Source organism: Zingiber officinale, chromosome 8B (assembly GCF_018446385.1).
Source record: "Zingiber officinale cultivar Zhangliang chromosome 8B, Zo_v1.1, whole genome shotgun sequence".
In the NCBI taxonomy this organism is placed as follows: Eukaryota; Viridiplantae; Streptophyta; class Magnoliopsida; order Zingiberales; family Zingiberaceae; genus Zingiber; species Zingiber officinale.
Genome location: NC_056001.1, coordinates 49,477,830 through 49,497,495, shown reverse-complemented (window position 1 = coordinate 49,497,495; position 19,666 = coordinate 49,477,830). Strand labels below are relative to the sequence as shown.

Below are 19,666 nucleotides of genomic sequence, written 5' to 3'. Positions count from 1 at the left end.
CTTTAACTGTATTCTTCTACTAATTTCACTCTTGCTAGAAGTTTGTCCTTCAACGCTGACGTTCTTAACTGTTGTTATCCTTTGGATTCCTCTTGAAGCTCTTACGGATCACTAAACCCTAACTGGTATTTTGCAATCCGGCTAATCAACACGAGAAGGAATGACAAGCGAAGGAGGTTCATATTTCTTTCGTGTTTATAAAACCAGGCAGAGGGATGAAGGGAGAGAGATGTTGAGAGGACGTGCATCCGAACCACAAATTAATTTTCAATTCAATTTGTGACTTAAATGCTTGGAAAATGATGATTGAAAACAAGAAGTTGACATGTTGTCAAAGGGGTAAACTAAGAATTGTTTTATTTTTTTCCGCACCTTTTGATATAAACCAAACTATATACCCTGCGCCTTTTGATAAATATAATATACGATTAGCTACGCGTTTTAGTAAATTGCTGCAACTAAATTGAACATTGGCTCATATACCTCTGATTTTTCAGCCAAGTGCATGCACAGGCTAAACAACAATTTTGAATTTTGACTGCGCCGTAGCTTTCAGATAGAAAACAAAAACAACAGGAAATGCGACGGAATTAACACACATGAGATCGAGGATCGGAAATAATTAATGTTGATTCGAGCTAGCAGAGATTTTGCATATATATATAGTTATATAGTTAATTATTTGATCAAGACGAAGGTGATGATGGCGGCGCCGAAGGCCAGAAGTCTGCACTCTTCACCTTGGAGATGCTGTTCAGAACTCCCAACGGCGTTATGTCTCCGACGACCGTCACCTTCTTCATCTCAAAGTTTATGTTAAACGATGTCACCCCTGCAATTGACAAAATCATATGCATCATTCTTAAATAAGTTCGATCGATACTATATATAATATTAATTAATATATATATATACTACTCTACTCTCACCTGCCATTCTTGAGATGTGCTTCCTGACCTTCGATTCGCAGCCTTTGCAGTGCAGGGACACCCTCAAATGCACAGTCGAGAGAGCTGGAGAGGCCACGGGAAGGTAATGGGGCGATGAATCGAGAGAGAGGAGAGGAGGGGGGAGTTCGGAGTCGAAGGTGGGGAATAAGGCGTCGACGACGTCAGTGAGGGTGTCGTCGTCGTCGTCGTCGTGCAGCAGGTGGCGCGAGGACACCCGCTGGCTGCGCAGCTCCGACGGGGCGCTGTCCAAACTCTTCCTGGTTCGGTGGTCGTGGGATCTGGAGGAAGAAGCGGGAGATGAGGTCGAGGCGAGAGCCGGGATCGGCTTGGCTCGCCGTGGGTTTCGAATATGGGAAATTTGGCCGGTGGTCGGCCGGACGATGGAGCGACGGTCGATGCTAGCGCATATCGCCGCCGACGCAGGGGACACGCAGGAGAAGTTCACCCCTTTCATCTCCTTCCTCCTTACTGCTACAGTCGGTGCATGCGCGTGTATAGCCGAGCGCTGAAGTAAGGTAAGCTCATGGTGCCTTTATAGGGACCCATGGCCGAGCCAGAAGGGCTGGGGCAACCGGACTGATCTATTTTTTTCGAATGATAAATTTATTAATTATAATGAGACAGAGATCAAAATTTTAAAAGATATATGTTGTAAAAAAATTCTTCTACTCTTTAACCATTTGAGGATAGATTATACATTCATCTTATAATTTACCTCATGTTACTTATAAGATCCTGGCTAAAGCTCAAATAGGGTGATACGTCTCTCCACCCTGGATGAGAACGAAACACTAATTCACGCTAATTAAATTGACACAAAATCAAAAAAGATTCTGTATCAAACAACCCATAATCCATATTTAAAATATCCGTTCTTATTCTATCGTTGACAAAAAGTTGCAACCTCTTACAAAATTTTTATCAAAATTACATCATATTTTTTTGTAAAAAAAAATAATAAACCAAATAATATTAAATCTGGGATAACTGATACTGTTCCGTGAGAATTTCTTATCGACCGTTAACATAAATAAGTGATACTGGATAAGATAGAGATTATGAAAATTTCTTATAGACCGTTAACATAAATAAGTGATACGGGATAAGATAGAGATTATTCTACGAGCAAGACAACAAGATAAATTGAAGGACAAAACAAGAAGTTAACCCGAAGAATACCAAAGAGAAAATCCATTATTTGTTAAAAAAAAAATTATTAATAATTCAGGAATGATTCCTCACACAGTTAAGACATGTGTTTATATAGACTTTAAATTCTAAGATTAAGAAAGTAAAGAAAAATATGAACCTCCAGTCTTATAGAGAAAGAAAAGAGATGATATAAATTAAAATTAATAGAATAAGATACTGATATAATAAATTAGTACCTATAAATATCAGAAATATTAAAATTATCCTAAATAATATAAAAATAGAAATTGCTAAAAATAGCAAAGATGCTCTGAAAATGATCTAAATAATGGAATTTGAGTTCGAAATTTGCTAGTTATGGGTTCCCTCAAAACAATGTAGATTTAGAAATGTAGCCATCGATAAAGCTTAATTCTAAGTTCTGAGTCAAAAGTTATGACCCTTTGAAGTTGGGTTGATCCCGTATCAATCAATAAGCGCTCGAGGCGAATGACCCAAAAACCCAACATCCCATGGTTGTGTGCTTCATTTGGAGAAAAAATCCCTATAAATACGTCATAATTGAGGATCAAATCACATATACCTTGGTGACAACTTGACACTCCTTCTACACCGTAGCCCTGGGGCTACATCACATTTTTAAATACATTTAATGAAAGATGTTGGAAGATGCATAAAGGAGTTTTCTAAATATTAAATTAGGGTTGAAATGTTGTTTTAATAAATCAAAATAAGATATATTTTTTAATGATATATAATCCTGTTTGAAATAAAGAAAGATTGCGCACTGGACAAAAGACTCTGAAGAGCTGGTGGAGAGCCACTCTTGTAAAGGCAATCTTAAAGTCGTAATGATTTTCTTGGGTTTAGGTTGTCCACTTGGCCCTGTGTGATGGACTTGAACTTGGACTTCTACTTATAAGGAGTGGAGGATATTTTGGACCTGGGTTGCAACGGTTTGGTCTAAGGGGTGGCAAAAATGAGATTGGCATAGTGGCGATCGAGCCGATCGACAGGTCAGAGAGTGAAGGTGTCTGCTCGGATGAAGCAGGAGTGGAATGGTGGGCTCTGGGTGCAGAAGGGAGGGATGGGGAACTCTCTCCCCACTCAGAAGAATGGACATGGAGTCGATGCTTCAATGGAGGTTTGTTGTGCAAGTGTGGCCAATCGGCCTCTCTTGCGCCTTTGGCGTTGAACTAGTGGTTCGCCAAAGGTAGCGGATGCAGAAGGAATCTCCATATACTGCAAAGAAGGTCAAGAAGGTGACATCTCCTCAGTATTTATAGTTGCGTCACTCTCTACGACTCGACTGGCATCTTCTCCGTCGGTTAGCACCTCGGTCGATCAGATCGGCGCAAGCCCACAACTTTCTAGCTCGGTCGCACCGTGTTTGCCCATCTCTTAATCATCCAACTTGGTAGAATCACTAAGACAAACTTTCTACATTGTTTTGGCTGTAAAATAAGAAGAAAAATCAGTCAAATAAAACAATAAAGGGAGGTCGAATTTCTCACCGAAGTTGTCGAGGAGTCGGGCTCGGATAGGGCTAAGCCTGAAGATGTACATAACGTCTTCCACGAGCAGCTTATGGATATTGAATTTCAGACCAATCAATTGACTGGAAGCAGTACGGTTGACCAATGCCCATCGAAATACACCCAACTCGGGAGGAGGGGGCAATTTCATTTGCCAGACGGTGGGGAAAGTTACTGGAAGTACCGATTGGAGGTAGAAATAATGCGGCTTCCAACCTTTGTTGAAAGAGGGCATCTTATCAAAGAAAATAGAGTCCACTCGGGCTTAGAAGATGAGCACACCCGGCTCAGATTTCTTTGGATAAAAGAAATAACGGAAGACTCGGGGGTATAGGGGGACTTGGTACAAACAAAATAGGATAATGATTCCACATGGTAATATAATGTAATTAGGGACTAACTGTTGGAGCGGAATATGAAAGCAGTTGCAAACTTCAATAAAAAATGGATGTAGGGGAAAACGAAGGCCAATAATAAATTGATCTTTGAAAAAAGTTAAGTAGCCAACCGAAAGGAGATTGGGACTAGGGGTGTAAACGAATCAAATCAATCTGAATATGAAGAAAAATCTAAGGCTCAAATTCGGCTCAAATTCGGCTCGAATTAATTATATTTGAGTTCGAGATTGATTCAAAGCTCGAAAAGTACTTTAACATTTTTGGTTCAGATTTGGCTTGAATCAAAGCTTGAGTTTGAGTTCGGCTCGAAAGATTCGAACATGTTCGTGAGCTATTCAAACTATTGCTCAAGAATAAGTACTCGAAAAGCTCAAAATTTATTTATTTAATATATAATTATATTATATTAATAAAATATTAAAGCTCGCGAGTGGCTCGCGAACTATCAAACTAAATAATTTGGGCTCTAGTTCCGCTCGAAAAAAAGTTTGAACATGTTCAACTTCGGCTTGAATTCGATAAGTTCGAATACGAATCAAATATTTATCGAGTCAGCTCGAAAAGCTCACAAATCGGCTCGAAAAGTTGACAAACTGGATCGATTCGTTTACACCCCTAATTGGGACAATTGTAGCCAGTCGGGATGATGATGTGATAGTCATAGGGAAGATGGTAACTGAGACACATCTGATCTACTTCTCTTCACTATTGAAGTTGGAGACAGTGGAAGTATACTAGAGCCCGTGGATGGCGATGGGAGGAGCAACAACCATTAGGAAAGGAAGAGTACACGGAGGAAAGAAAGCAAAAAGAACTTACGATGGAAGCAGGGAACTCGAACAATTGTTGACGACAGCGAAGGAGGGTAAAGAAGAAAGCGAAGAAGAAGATGAGAATGTGAAAATGATAAAGTTGCATGAAAGGATGTAATCCATAAAAACTCTAGCGGTGGTCCCCTATAGTCGTTCGATCATGGAAGCAAAAGAGAGAGACTTAAACTGGATCATTGAATTTGAACCAGCAGGGGTCACATCAAATCTCAACAGTAGTCTATCATTCCAGATATTCTTTTTCACAAACGTGTGACACGTGATAGAAGGATACATGCCACAAGGATGGGAGGCGTTAAGCAAGCTTATGATGAAAAGAAGTACTCATCATACCAAACATTAATGGTAAGTAACATCCCTTATTTTCGAGGTGATGGTGTGACGTTAGCTTGAGTTGAGTGATAGTGAAGACACCGAGCACCCGATTGGAAAACAAAAGATACAAAAAGCACAAGTGTCTAGTCAGTCAGGTTTGTAGTCTCTTTCGACTACACTTGAAGGAGAGGCTTGTTATATAATGTGTAATGTAGCCCCTCCCCCCGGGTTGGGGCCAAAGTCAAGGCAACTGGCTGATGTGGCGGTCAAAGTCATGTAGAGGTCAACATTTGGGGCCAGCACGGTCATCAGACCGAGTGTTCTAACCGATCAGAGCTCTTGTCCGATCAGATCCGGAGCCCCTTAAGATTGATGAAACCCCGATCTATATAAGTGTCCTTTCGAGTCAAGTTTGTTTGGTCACTTGGGGCGGGCTAGCTTAGTCACACCTTTCGACCAAGTATCCTAGCTGATCGGACTTATGCGCTGATCAGATGTGCTAAGCATACGACCCGATCGGACTCTGAAACAGAGTAAAGAGACTGAGTCGTCGAGAGGAACATCATTCTTTAGCCAATCCAACCTTGTCCTTAAATGAACTCCGATCGAACGACACGGGGGACTCAATCGGCCTACCAGCAAAGCATATCAGGGGTTCATTAATCCAACGACCTAATATTCCTTTTTGGCATCTTGTGTAACAGTTGTTAGAGAAATAGGAGAATATTCTTTGTGCATTCTTTACAAGGGAAGCTTATATTCTGTAAATCATAGAAGTGGTGGATCTATTTTTGGAAAGTGTTTAGAATGGTTGGTCCTTTTTTTGACAATGCCTTGAGATTCATGTACAAAGGAAAGGCAACACTATAAAAAGGGTATTCATCTAAAGGCGCAGGTACACGCAAGATTATGCATTCAGAGTCCATTGTTCTTTACTACTTTTACTTGCATTCTTTTTCCTGAGATCATCTATTTGACTTGAGCGTCGGAGTATCTGCGCCGGGACCCCTCCTTGACCCGACTACTTACGTTTTTTCCCTCTACTTTATGTTTTAGACACACAAGAGCGCTCGACTCCATTTTCTTTAAGCTCATAGTCTTTTCATGATCCACATCATAGTTTTTGGCCAGCGCATCATTTCCCCCCATTTTAGACAAGATCCGTATAAATAATCAGAGATCAAACATGAGTTTAATAAACTATTTCAACATAAGGTCTTTTTGTCTCTTAAGAAATAAGAACACTGGAAACGAGAAACAAACTTAAAATTGCATCAATTGATTTTTTTTAAAAAAAAATCATATTTTAAATTTAAATGATATAAATGTTTATATTAGATGATACACACATAAAAAAAAGTTGGTTAGCAATGCTAAAATAAAATAAAATTTATTTAAAATATAAATAAAAAAATAATAGAGAACCAAGTTCAATAATATATGAATATTAATATAGCCAACTCCACCTAACGAGATAAAAATTTAGTTGTTATTATTATTTAACATTGATCTTTCTTTAGTGAAATGAAAGGAAAAGTATAACATATAATGACTAGACAAGCTCCAAAGAACATAATAATAACTTAATTGTGAAAATTTACTAATTTTGGTCCCTCTTATTTTTTTATTTTTTTTTATTGAAACTAAACCATGATTGAACTCCCAAGTTTAATGGAATACAATAAAATTTGACTTAGCTTGCTGATGCATATGTAACCATTTTGGTCAAAAGTACTAAATGATCTTTTAGGACCCAAACAATAAGAGGAAAATCAAAGTAGGACTCTAAAGGCACAAAAGAATGTAGCATATTGCCGTTTGTGGAATTTGATAAATTTAAATCCAACTACCAATTTTAACTAGAATTATATGGTCTTTTTGGACTCAAATAGCAAAAGAATCATTGTAGAACTTCAAAGACTTCAAGGAGCATAATAGATACAGTTGAGATACATCTAGCAAGTATCTTCTGGTACATAATTAAGTGTTGTTGGAGAGGAAGAGAATATAATTGAAAGAGAAAAAGAGGATATAATTAAGAAGGTGGACAGGAACACATGACAGCATGCATTACTGAAATCCTCACTGCTAAAGTGCTTTGTATCATCTTGTGGATCCATCATTAACCACAGGTGCAATACTTGACCTTCTCCTTCCCCTTGAGTTTACTATAACAAACAATCTCAATTACAATTGCGAATCAAACACAGAAATCTCGGGCAAGCTGGCGAGATCCAACTTTTTCCTGCAATGATGCAATAAACAATCTCTAGTCATTGGACATGCACAAGGCCTACCTTCACATGAGTTCAACTCGTAGCAGAGCAAAGTCCAGAAGAGAAACATAAAATAAGGACCTGATTTTGGAGCATGCGTTGTTTCCCTGTGCAGGTGCAGCACCTCCCTCACGTTAAGCGAGAAAAGAGCCACACTCGTACAGTGATGGTGCACTTCCCTACACAAGTTGGCATCAAACACACAATTTCTGGTGGACCATGTGGACTGATATCAGATGAGCATTTCTATCAGTCAAACAACAAAGAGGACATAAGTGCACGAGTATCGAACATCTTCCTGGCATTTCCTGCTACTTTATACAATTAATTTGCATATGATTAAGCTTCACTCGTCCAAAAGTCACAGTCTGTGTATTAACTTTTAGATGTGTAGGAGACAGAGTGAACAACTCAGCTACTTGGGAGTTCAAATGAGAGAGGCCCCTGCTAATAATTTGATGTTTTCTATATGCTCAAACAAGTTAAAGAGAGTATATATAGAATATGCTTCTTGATCCATCTCTTGTGTGTACTTTTTGAGATGGAGCTGAGGACTGAATTGACTGGGCACCAACCCATCAGCATCCAAAGAGTCGCAAATTTTTCTTTGCTAATGGAGACAGAGTCATTGCCCTTGTTTGAATTTTAGTTTCAGCAATGGAATCGAGTAAAAGTTTTGTTATATTTGCAGCAATGTTTCAAAGTTTTCTTGAACAGACATGGAATTACAGATATAGGCCAGTATAATATGTTGACCTAGAGAATTTTTTTAATCCATTTCAGTACTCTAGCCTGTAGGGTTGCAGATATATGCCCAAACCGTTGTTTGTTTTACTAGGCAGAAAATCATTTCTGGAAAAATAAATTATGTTTTGAGCGTGCAAAAGGAGGGTTGAAAATCAAGCCAAATTGGGCTGAAAATCAGCTCACTTTATTGGGCTGAAATAAGCCACGATGCTGTAGTCACTGTTTGGTCAGGGCCCAGTACAAAGAGGGGCAGACTTCTTCTCCCTCCTCTTTATTGTCCCTTTGGCAGCTGTTTTATCATTGCATCACATCCATAGGACTCTTTTTTGTTGTTTTTATTGTTTTTTTTTTAAGGTGACCGACCTATGTGAAAATTTTTTACTGGTTATCAAAATAAAATTAAAAAATATAAATTAATTTGGGCCCAATATAATGAGTGATTTGACCACCATAAACGTATTAGGTGCCCTAAGTGAGTTTCAAACTCTTTATCCTACCGTTTACTATCACACTATGTCCCAATGCAGCTTTGTCTCTTTCATCCATATAAAAGAAAAATCAATCTTTCATTCTAATTCATTCAATTCTCAAATTGCAATTTGATTCTGTTTTCCATTTTTGAGAGTTGAGAATGTTGAAAGTTTCCGGACCTTGAAAGTTAAAGTGCTTGTATTTCCATTAATTCGCATAGTGTTTGTTGTGTGGAGATTTGAGTTAGTAAGCAATGGAAATAAGATGAGTTGGGCGCCTCTCGTGTGCGACAGAAGGGGCGCTGAATCAATTCTAATACAAATATTTTGAATGGATCTGACCCTAGGTTCTATTCCATGACCTACTTCTGCTTAAGGTAAATCACTTAGAAATCCATTATCAATACTTATCCCCTGTTTTTTTTTTTTTTTTTTTTAAGATGGAGAAATCTCATACAAAATTAATGCCTTTACAACGATAAATCAATGAAGCAAGAAAACAAGGTTAATAAATTCGAACGGAGAAAAGAAAGGTGGATGTGGAAGTCTCTCAATTGCATGAGAGTTTAGTCTTGTATTAAAAAATAAGTGATTATGAGGTTGATTTATAATGCATCACAATCTTTAAAATTGTAACATTTATGAGGAGAGTTCATATTCTATTGAATTAAGTTAACTCATGTATTAATATAACCTATGCACATCGATAATAGACCCAAGTAAATCTATCACTATTTTGGCACATAAATCGTTCTCTTTCTTGTTGCTCAAGTATATAACGGATGTATTAATGTACAGATTAATGACGAATTTGTAAACATCGATTTGATTTGCGGCTAGAGACAATGAAGGTTGATTACTCAACCAAGGATAAGAGCTCTTATATAACGGAGTGGTTATCAGGCATGACTAGAAATCCTATGGGCTTTGCCTGCACAAGTTCAAATCCTGCCGACCATGCTTTTAAAAAAGAAATTTAGTCTTCAGGGTGTAGCACAGTTGGAGGCGCATGATTTTGTTACTGAGAGGTCCCGGATTTGATCCTCGGGGTGTCATTATCTGTGGTTAGCGTCCCGGTCATACGCTTTCAATTATGTGCCTATATTTACCTCCCTCCGTATCCGTGGGACCTACTCTAGGGGGTTGTTGATGTGTCAGTTTCACATTTTTTTTTATATAAGGAGGCTCCTACTTTGGCCGAAAGATAAATGCATTGGAGCAGACGAAAAAGAATAAAATCCACCTTCTTTCCCCTTCGCTTCCTTCTTTCTACTGTGTGCTTCGCTCAACATCTCTATCAGTGATAGCGTTTGGGTGCATGCTCAGTTCACTTGAACAACCAATGTTTGGTTGTGTATGTAATTTTTTTATTGTATTATGGAAAATAAATGTCAGAGTGACCTCGAAGCCACCACTGGATGAATTTATTTTTAGAAAATTATGTCAAACGCAGGTCTTGACATCTCATTTCCCACTCAGTCTCAGTCTCCCAACTCAGCAACTCACTCGGACTCGGCAATCGAGCGACTTGACTTCCTGATTTGGCACTTGGTGACCCAACTTGACACTCGACTTTTCGACTTGGGAACACTTGACGTACCTTTCGGGGGCACTCAGCATATTACTCGAGTACCACTTAGTTCTCCGCTTCCCACTCGGGCTAAAGAAGCACTTTGGCGGTTCGAATCTCGCAGCACTTGGGAGTAGCGGCGCAAATAAAGCGAATAGAATAGTATAAAAATATTGATATTCAAATTCGAGCTCGAAAAATATAATATTCAAATTCGAGCTCAAAAAATATATATGATATTCAAATTTGATTAAAAGTAAAATATAAATAATTTTAGTTCAACCTCGATTCAAAATAAAATTTCATTTCGAATTTATTCAAATTCGAGCTCAAAAAATATATATGATATTCAAATTTGATTAAAAGTAAAATATAAATAATTTTAGTTCAACCTCGATTCAAAATGAAATTTATCGAATTTGATTCGAATTGTTTGAACTTTAATTTGAGCATAATCGAACTTTAGCTCAAAATAGTTTAAATTCAAATTATTTGAACCTTAATTATTTAATTCAACATCGCTATGATGCTAATTTTCAAAAATAAAAAAAATATATATAATGAAATTAAACAAAAGTTTGAAAGTGGCTTGCGAATACTCGAACAAAATATTATCAAATATATTCGAGTTCGGTTCGAATTCGATAATTTCAAATACGAATCAAAATTATTTAAACATGCTCGAAAAGCTCGCGAGCTGACTTAATTCATTTGCGCCCCTACTCGGGATTACTCGTCTTCATCCAGCGATGTTTTATTCAGACTATGGAAGTCTAGTTGGAACCTTGACAGTCAACAACTCGACTCTGGCTAGTCGGTGATTTGGTCGTTTCAACCTCATGACACTCGGCGCCCCGGCAGTAGCCTTCTCGCTTGGATCGGCCTAACCAAGTCCATCTAGTAATTTGAGATTACCATGCCATCTTAACCTAGATAAGTCTGAATTTGAATTTATATAATTTCAATTGATTAGATTCCTATGACTCAACTTTAAAGGTTCTCACCAGGGTGCAAACGATTCGAATTGAGTTGACGAATAATATGAAAATATTAATTTTTAAGTTTGACCTAAATATATATATATATATATATATATATATGATATTTGAAGTTTGAAAATACAAATAATTTTAGTTCGAGCTCCAGCTCGATTCGAAATAAAATTCGAGTTCGAGTTCGATTCGAATTATTCGAACTTTGATTAAGCATATTTGAACTATAATTTGAAATGACTTAGATTCAAAGTTGGTTCGAATGATTTGAACCTTAATTTAAGTATATTTAAATTAAAATTATGTAAAAATAATTAAAATTTGATTTGAGTTCAACTCATGAGCAGCTCATGAACGATCAACCCAATTATTATGGATTCAAATTAAGCTTCAAAAAAATTATTGAATATATTTGCAAATTCAATAATTTTAAATAAAGATCAAATATTTCTCGAGTCTATTCGAAAAATAGTAAACCTGCTCTCGTTTGACCCCTAGCTGCCAACAATAGCTAGCTTCCGTGCACCTCTCAAAGAGACTCAACTTTAATGGCTGCCAATAATAAGCTAAGCAATCAATTTATCCATTAACAAACAACAACACATTTCCAATACCATATTCAGTTCGACTTCCAAGTACTATTGCGGAGAGGGGACGAATCTAGTTTTTTAATATTTAATACAAACATTGTGCTCAGCCTACTTGGCACTCGGCTTATTGGTCAACTTGTCAACATTGACTCTCGGCTTATTTGTCAACTATGTTATCATGATAAAATAATTTAGGTAGATATCTAGAATTTGATCTTTAATTATGATGAATTAATAAAAAAATATATTAATTATTTCAGAATTAATGAATGTAATTAACTGAATTTATTATTATTATTATTATTTATCAACTTGACACTCTACCTATTCACTCTACAATTAGCTGCTTGGCAGTTCGGCACTTGTCAACTCACTCGACGATTCGATCACTCACAATTAATCACTCGGCAGCTTAGCACTCAATCACTCGACAACACGTGGCAAAAAGATGAAATCGCTCGCTCTCAGCGCCTTCACCGCACCCGACCCAAGGTCATCATGAGGAAAGTAATTCAGCCACTCGGTAATTCAATGCAACTAGCTTAATCACTCTTCCAATTCAGACCCTCAACATTTTCAATTTGATAGCCTTGAGTTCAGCAGATCAAGCCTATTTTGATCGACCAGGTAAATCTAAAATTTTAAAGTTTATTTTCTTTGGTCTCCACTTTCATCCTATACGTCGCTTGTTTGTTAGTGTGCCACTGAATTGTTATCTGAGGCTTTTTGGTATAACAACTTCAATTTGTGTCGAGGCTGCTGTTCCACTTACTGCTTCGATCACCATAGCAAAGCTGAATGATACTAATCATGTAAAAATCAAACAGGATGATCCGGTGATAAGGACCCATCCCTCATAGGGTCATGGTCACAGCGGAAGTCAAAGTCCAGGCGGTCGACGTCTATGTGTCGTTGGCCGATCGGATAACTTACTCGTCCGACCGAGACAAAGAAGTACCGATCAAATATCACCACAGCTCGATTAGGCACCGAACTTCTGACGCTCAAAATAAGACATACGTTGAGCGGCTAGTTCACTCGGATTTACATTGAACCTTGGAACCGGTAAAAAAGGATCACAGCACGACAACGGAGGTCTGATAGTGGAATGTTGGCCGAGCGACCACTCCGCTCGACCAAAGGGCTAGATCACCCGACCGGCTAAGGGCTGGCCGAGCGGCTGTCCCGCTCGGCCCACTAACAGACAAAAGAAGGATCAGCCGATATCCTCCTGGGAATTCGTGCCATCGACAGATGGCATGGTTGGCGGCATGGACAGTAGAGAATTGTACGGCGAAAACTTCCACTATCATGTCAGAGATATGCTCGGGTCATTGAGATATGATGTCAGGGACGCTCTCCTGACATATCTTTTCAGGATAAGCTTTGAGAAGCGTGCGCACCTCGAGAAACGTGCACTTGAGCCTTCGGAGCCCTATATAAAGGGCCCCAAGCTTCAACGGAGGTAGAGATATACTTTACTATAGCTACTGTTACTCTGCTTCTCTGCTTCCTCGCTTATACATCGCCGAAGACTGACTTAAGCGTCGGAGGGTCATCGTCGAGGAACCCCTCGCTCCCTGGTTCGGCACTGACGCTGTTGTGGTTGCAGGTCTTTTTAACTCGGAGTTCACCAATAGTCAACAGGAGCGTCACGTCTCTCCCAGCATCCATAGCCTCGACTCTCAAACAGGATCACAATATCCTCAGTCCCGAAATCCCTGTGTCCCCCACCTTGCAGTATGCACGATCACTGCTAGACTCCGACCACTTGTCAGACCCTGGCTTTCCTAGATCAGCTGTCACTCCAACTCCTTCGCACGTGGATCCAACCATAATCATGCTGGCCATGATCCCTTTGGGTTTACCTTCCCCCTAAGTTATAATTTGGGTCGAGCCGATGGCCAAAGGCTGTCGACGGTGGGTAGGCTATGGCGAGTGGGGCATGGGGATTCCAAGACAGAGGATCCCGTCTCTACAAAAAGACCATTCCTATATGAGATCATAAAAAAAAAAATAGTCTGATGAGCTATTTTCTTTATTGATGAAGTCTTTGAACGCTAAGGAGGACCAGTCGCCAAGGATCGTATCCATGAAGCCTTACAAGAAGAGAGATAGGAAGAGAGAAAAGGGAGAATTAGAATGGAGGCCAAGGGATGCTCAGCTCAGTTACTCCGATACTCAATTCAGTCTCCAAAGGAGAGGTGGAGAAAAAATGAATAGTAGAGTAATGAGATGTGGTGATTAATCAAAAGTATATATATATATACGAAAATATTACCCGAGAGGTGATCCGTCAGCATCCCGTGAAGATCAACGGCGACCGACGGGAGAAGACAAGCGGGGCTGAATCGATCCACTGATCGATTCAGCCTCGCTGGATCGATCAGTGGATCGATCCAGCATTAATTTTGATGTGCGCCGCACCAAACCACATGGAACATATCGCAGGGTATATATATATATATATATAGTTTATGTGTGGTAATACTTCCCACATAACATGGAATTAATTAGGCCAAAGGGCCCAACCCGCTAAGTAAAGGAAAGTTGGGTCGAGGAGACCGAAAGGAATGAAGTGGGAGTCCAGTAGATGGGAGTGTCCACTCGACGGGCCAAGCAGGGAAGGAGCTGCAATCAGATAGATGGAGCTGATCCAACTGAGCGAGGTGATCAGATTGGAGGTGCTGATCCGACTGAATAGACTGGTGGGGCAGCTCGTCTAAAATAGGCCGAGTGGGAGAGTTGACCTACCTCTCGGATTGAATATTCACTTTTTAGGACAATTAGAGGTTCCCAATGCTACCACATCAACCATATATAGATCACGGCACTAACTAAAATAGAATAATAGATAGTTAATGGCCTGATATACTAGTAAATTTACAAGTGTTTGTCGATCTTCCACACAAATTAATCAATCTAATTTAGGAGAGTCTGCTGGTTTCTTGTTACAATGCTCTGTCGTGCTTCGTCGCAGAGTCCAAGCTGGTTCTCAGCCAACGCAATTCTCTAACGTAGTGATGAAGGCGATCTACTACGAGCGCAAGGAACAGAATGAAACCTGTGAAATTTTGGGTGGGATGAAACTTTTGAATCGAATGCTGTGAAAGAAGAAAGGTGGTGTTAAATGGAGGATTTTTACCCATGAGGGTGGCTTCGAGCAGGTTGCGGCTCATAAGGACCTGGTCGGTGGGCGTGAGCGTGCCGTGCTCGACGGAGCGGCGGTTGATCTTGGCCATGCTATAGAGGCTGGAACAGAAGACTACCAGGGCCGTGGCGGCCACGGTCTTGACCACCACGGGACCGCGGCCGCGCTTGAGGTGGTCGACGCCCATGACGACGAGCTTGCGGAGCGTAGTGCTGAAGAGCAGCGCGGCCTCCGCGGCCAGCACGGTGAAGAGAAGCTGGATCATCTCTCTCGATCGACTTCTGTGGCAGGAAGGAAGAGATGGGATGGGATTACGTTACGTTATTATGTGAAGAAAAAGGGTAGATACCAAAACCCGCCGGAGGGTGAGAAAAGGGAAGGAAGGATACAGGGATTTGGTAGTCGTGGTGGACGCCGGAGGGATTGGAATTTCAAATGTCAATTTTAAAGTGTGTATTTTTTTTTTAAAAAAAATAATGTTACTTTTACAAATTATCTTCATTTTCAAGAGATAATAAAGGTTTGAATGAATTTTATTTTTTAAGATAGTAATTCAAGACAAGGCTGCATCAAGTTATAGTAAAATTCAAGATAGTAATTCAAGACAAGGTTGCATCAAGTTATAGATACTTCACTTCATGTTAATGTTCAAAACTTTTTTACTTGGTATTTTTGTTAGATCCTTTTTTATATAGCATTTTAATTGACAGTCTAATATATCTCACCATCACTATTGACATTACCTATGTTCACTACCGACATTACTTAGAGCATCTCCAATGCAGCTTTTTTAACAGGTTTGTAGAGTTGAAAAAGCTCAACAAAAAAGCTCTAATGAGTGGAGACATAAGCTTTGAGATTTTTATTTTAAGAGCAGGTTTGATATTTCAAATATGTTTTTTCTCTTGAAGATGGAGCCATTAATCATTGAAAATTAATATTGCATGTTTGATTTTTTTTAAATCATTAAATATTTTATTTAATAGTTAAATTATACACTTTTCTGTTGAAAATAAATATATTTGATAAGTTAAAAAATTACAAATGATTATAATTAAATTAAAATTCATAAGTTAATTAAATATTAAATAAAATTTATAAATTAAATTAAAAATCATAAGTTTATTAATTTATTAATTAAAAATTACAAATAAATTAATTTAAAGATGAGAATTAAATAAAATATTAAGTAAAAATTATACAGAGATATTAAATGAAAAAATAAAAATAAAGATGTATGATTTGTAATGTATGACCCACAAAAAAAATTGTATGGAGGTTTTTTTGATTGTGGAGAGAATAGTAGGTTTTTCTATTTTTGATGTGGCATATTGGAAATTAAAAAAAAAGCTTATGAAGAGGTTTAACTATTGGAGATGCCCTTATGTTCTATACATTATCAGCCAATTTATTACTTCTCTCACTTTAATACATTGGGGAGTTGTGCTTGATATATTCGAGGTATCCAATTTTATAGTATTATTTATACTTCTACTTCTATATTAGAGTTATGTGTTTATTTAGATGCAGATTGGAGTAGTGATTCTATATATCGTAAGTTTATTACAATATTTTGTATTTTCTTGGGATATTTTCTTATCTCTCGGAACTATAAAGGTAAAATATTGTCTCTTGTTTTTTTATCGAAGTAGAATATCGTGCTATGACTTTTACTATTGTTGAAATTGTTTGGTATATTGGCTACTTGCTGATATGAATATTTTTTTCTCAAACCCTACCCCTATGTATTGTGACAACTTCGGTGTTATTCAAATTATTCACAATTTTATTTTTCATGAGCGCACCAAACATATCGAGATTAATTATCATCCCACTCGTCATCATTATCAGAATGACACCATCACTTTGTTATTTATCTCATCTTCTATATAATTTGTAAACTTACTCATTAAGGAATATTCTAGCACACGTTTTCAGTTTCTGATTAACAAACTCTCGATGCTTTATATTAATACATCGTGAATTTAAGAGAATGTTAGTATATAACAAATTATTATTATAATATAAAGATAGATTAATCTTTTATTTTACCTTTGTTATCTATTTATATATCTTTTTCCTTTGTAAACATCAAATTTTTAATACAACTATATAGTATTGTTAGTTTTTTTTTCTCTTATCTCTTTCTCCATGTACTAGGTATGTAACATACTCTGACAAATTTTAAGGATAACTTACTTAGCGAATGAAATTTTTTATCAATTATTAAGATAAATTGAGAAGTACTTGAACGGCCTATCAATCAAGTATTATTAGATTAATTCTTCATTAAAAAAAAAATCATCTGCTAATTCACATCCTGTTTCTATTGTCAATGACCAGGGACAGCCAACATATTTAGATTTTCTCGACATTTGGTTGCGCGGTTCTGCCGTTTATAAATACTGATGCATGAGTAAATTGTAAAGCTTTTTATCTTTTTGGAAAAATATAAAATCTAAAAAAAAACTAATTAAATGCCCCTCAGCAAGACTGAATAGCAGCACGGTCCAAGTTACAAATTAACTAAAATCTGCCCTGTTCGTAGCTCACATCCACCCTGCTAATCCTACCCCGTGAGCCTTACTGAATACCATGCCTGTATAGATCCTGCGCATGCCCCTACCCGCTCACGATCTCTTGGACGAGTTCCGCCACCTCCAACATCTCCGGCCTTTCCTCTGGGTTCGCGTCCACACAGGCGGCGGCCACCCTGAGGAGCCGCACCATGCCTTGGACCGTGTCTGGTGCGGCGATGTCCCCGGCCAATTCGCCCGCCTCTCGCCTCTCAACGATAGCCGACGTCGCCTGTTGCACGACGTCTGTTCCGCCCTTGTTGTCGTTCGCGTATTGCGACGGGAACTTGCCGGTGACGAGCTCGAGGATGACGACGCCGAGACAGAAGACGTCCGACTTAGGCGACACGAGGCGGTGCTGCGTGCCTTCCGGCGTCCGGTACGCGAACATAACCTGCGAGGCCTGCGCCACTCCGACCAGCGGAACGAGGCCGTGGTCGGCGATGAGTGGCTCGAAATTGTCGGCGAGGAGGATGTTGGAGGACTTGAGGTTGCCGTGCGGCACGTCCACGGCAGCCAGTTCGGCGTGGAGGTACGCCATTCCGCGCGCGATCCCTAACGCGATCTTGAGCCGCGTTGGCCAATCTAACGCCGGGTGCTCTGCGCCACGATCACCTGCGCGCCACCAACATGAATTAAGATTATAATTAATTGACGTGCGATCGGTCACCGGATGATCACTAGCAAGTTGACCGTCAGCCGATCGAATTACCATGGAGCACGTTGCGCAGGCTACCCTTGGGCACGTACTCGGAGACAAGGAGCTTCTCCTCCTTCCGATAATAGTAGGCTAGCGGAGTGAGGACATTGGGATGGCGAAGGCTCCCCAGCCGCCGCATCTCACCGTCGAAGGTCTCCTTGCCGATCCGGTTCATGTCGCACAGTCGCTTGACGACGACGGTTAAGCCGTTAGCCATGGCGGCCTTGTAGGCAGAACCAAGGCCGCCGTTCCCCAGGACCTCAGCGGTGGCCTTCATCAAGTCAGCGAGTCGGAACGCGCCCTTTTCCTCGTTAATCATGACCAGACCCGCCATCCCCGTCGGCCCGCGGCTCGCTCCGACAGGCTTGCGGCCCGACGTCGCCTCGGAATCCTTCTCCTCCTTCTGTGTCGCGGCAGCCGCGGCTACAGAGGCTGTTCCCGACTCCATGGCCTCTGCGGACGCATCGAGATTTTCCTGATGATCATGCCGTCTGCGACAGAAGAGTGACGCCACCAGGACGAGGAGGACGAGCACTGCAGCTACCACCCCGACCACGACGTTGATGTGGGTTTGAGATCTGGCCTGCTCCATTGGCGGCCCCTCCGAGGATTTTGCCGGCGATGGCGCCGTTCCGCATGAGCTGGAGTCGAGAGGAGGTCCACAGAGACCCGGATTCCCCGCGAAGGAGGAGGCGCCAAAGCGAGCTAAGGAGGCGGGAATGAGACCGCTGAGCTGGTTGTTGGATGCATTGAAAGCCTTGAGAGTGCTGGAGATGTGGTCGAAAGTAGGGATGGTTCCGTCGAAGGCGTTATCCTCCAGCCGGAGCTCGATGAGCTTGGAGTGCGCATTCGAGATGGAGGAGGGGATGCGCCCGGTGAATTGGTTGTCGTCTAGCCAGAGCTTGTTGAGGTGGCGCATGGAGGCGAAGAGCCCGTCGGGGATCTCACCGGAGAAGGCATTGTGGGAGAGGAATAAGGATCTGATGCTCCCGAGGGTAGAGAGTTCCGGCGGAAGTGGCCCGGAAAATTTATTGTCGTTGAGGCTAATGGATCGGAGGCCCTTAACATGAGAGAGGGCAGTGAGATTGACGGTGCCGGAGAGACCGAGTTTGGCAAGGCGGAGGCCGGTGAGGACGCCGCTGACGCAAATCACGCCGAACCAACCGCAGGGAGAGGTGGCGGGAGAAGACGACCAGGAGGAAAGAGCGTCGCCGCCTTCAGTGAAGGAATCCTTAAGCGAGAGAAGGGCGGCGGCGTCGTCGGTCACCGGAGCTGCCGTCTCCTGGGCAATCGTGAAAACGTTGAAGATCGCCGGGTGGATCGTGAAATATAAGACGAGAGCAAAGGCTGTTCGCCATTGCTGTTCCATATTCTCTATTTTCCTCCACTTTTTCTTCTTCTTTCGTTCTTTCTT

General features: G+C 40.3%; 3 protein-coding genes across 3 annotated transcripts; all 3 read right to left on the bottom strand.

The window, feature by feature from the left end:
• Window positions 1-459: 459 nt before the first annotated feature.
• Window positions 460-1,478, bottom strand: LOC122016780 (protein SODIUM POTASSIUM ROOT DEFECTIVE 3-like). The gene is made up of 2 exons (XM_042574179.1): window positions 930-1,478; window positions 460-832 (listed from the first exon to the last, which is right to left on the bottom strand). The coding sequence occupies exons 1-2, from the start codon at window positions 1,402-1,404 to the stop codon at window positions 687-689; spliced, it is 621 nt and encodes a 206-aa protein (XP_042430113.1). The 5' UTR covers window positions 1,405-1,478; the 3' UTR covers window positions 460-686.
• Window positions 1,479-14,636: 13,158 nt separating this feature from the next.
• LOC122017525 lies at window positions 14,637-15,258 on the bottom strand. Its single transcript, XM_042575162.1, has 2 exons — window positions 14,971-15,258; window positions 14,637-14,889 (listed from the first exon to the last, which is right to left on the bottom strand). Exons 1-2 carry the CDS (start codon window positions 15,239-15,241, stop codon window positions 14,777-14,779), a joined length of 384 nt encoding a protein of 127 aa, XP_042431096.1. The 5' UTR covers window positions 15,242-15,258; the 3' UTR covers window positions 14,637-14,776.
• A 2,340-nt stretch (window positions 15,259-17,598) lies between these two features.
• On the bottom strand, window positions 17,599-19,621 carry LOC122013795 (pollen receptor-like kinase 3). Its single transcript, XM_042570022.1, has 2 exons — window positions 18,265-19,621; window positions 17,599-18,167 (listed from the first exon to the last, which is right to left on the bottom strand). Exons 1-2 carry the CDS (start codon window positions 19,619-19,621, stop codon window positions 17,599-17,601), a joined length of 1,926 nt encoding a protein of 641 aa, XP_042425956.1.
• Between the last annotated feature and the right edge of the window lie 45 nt (window positions 19,622-19,666).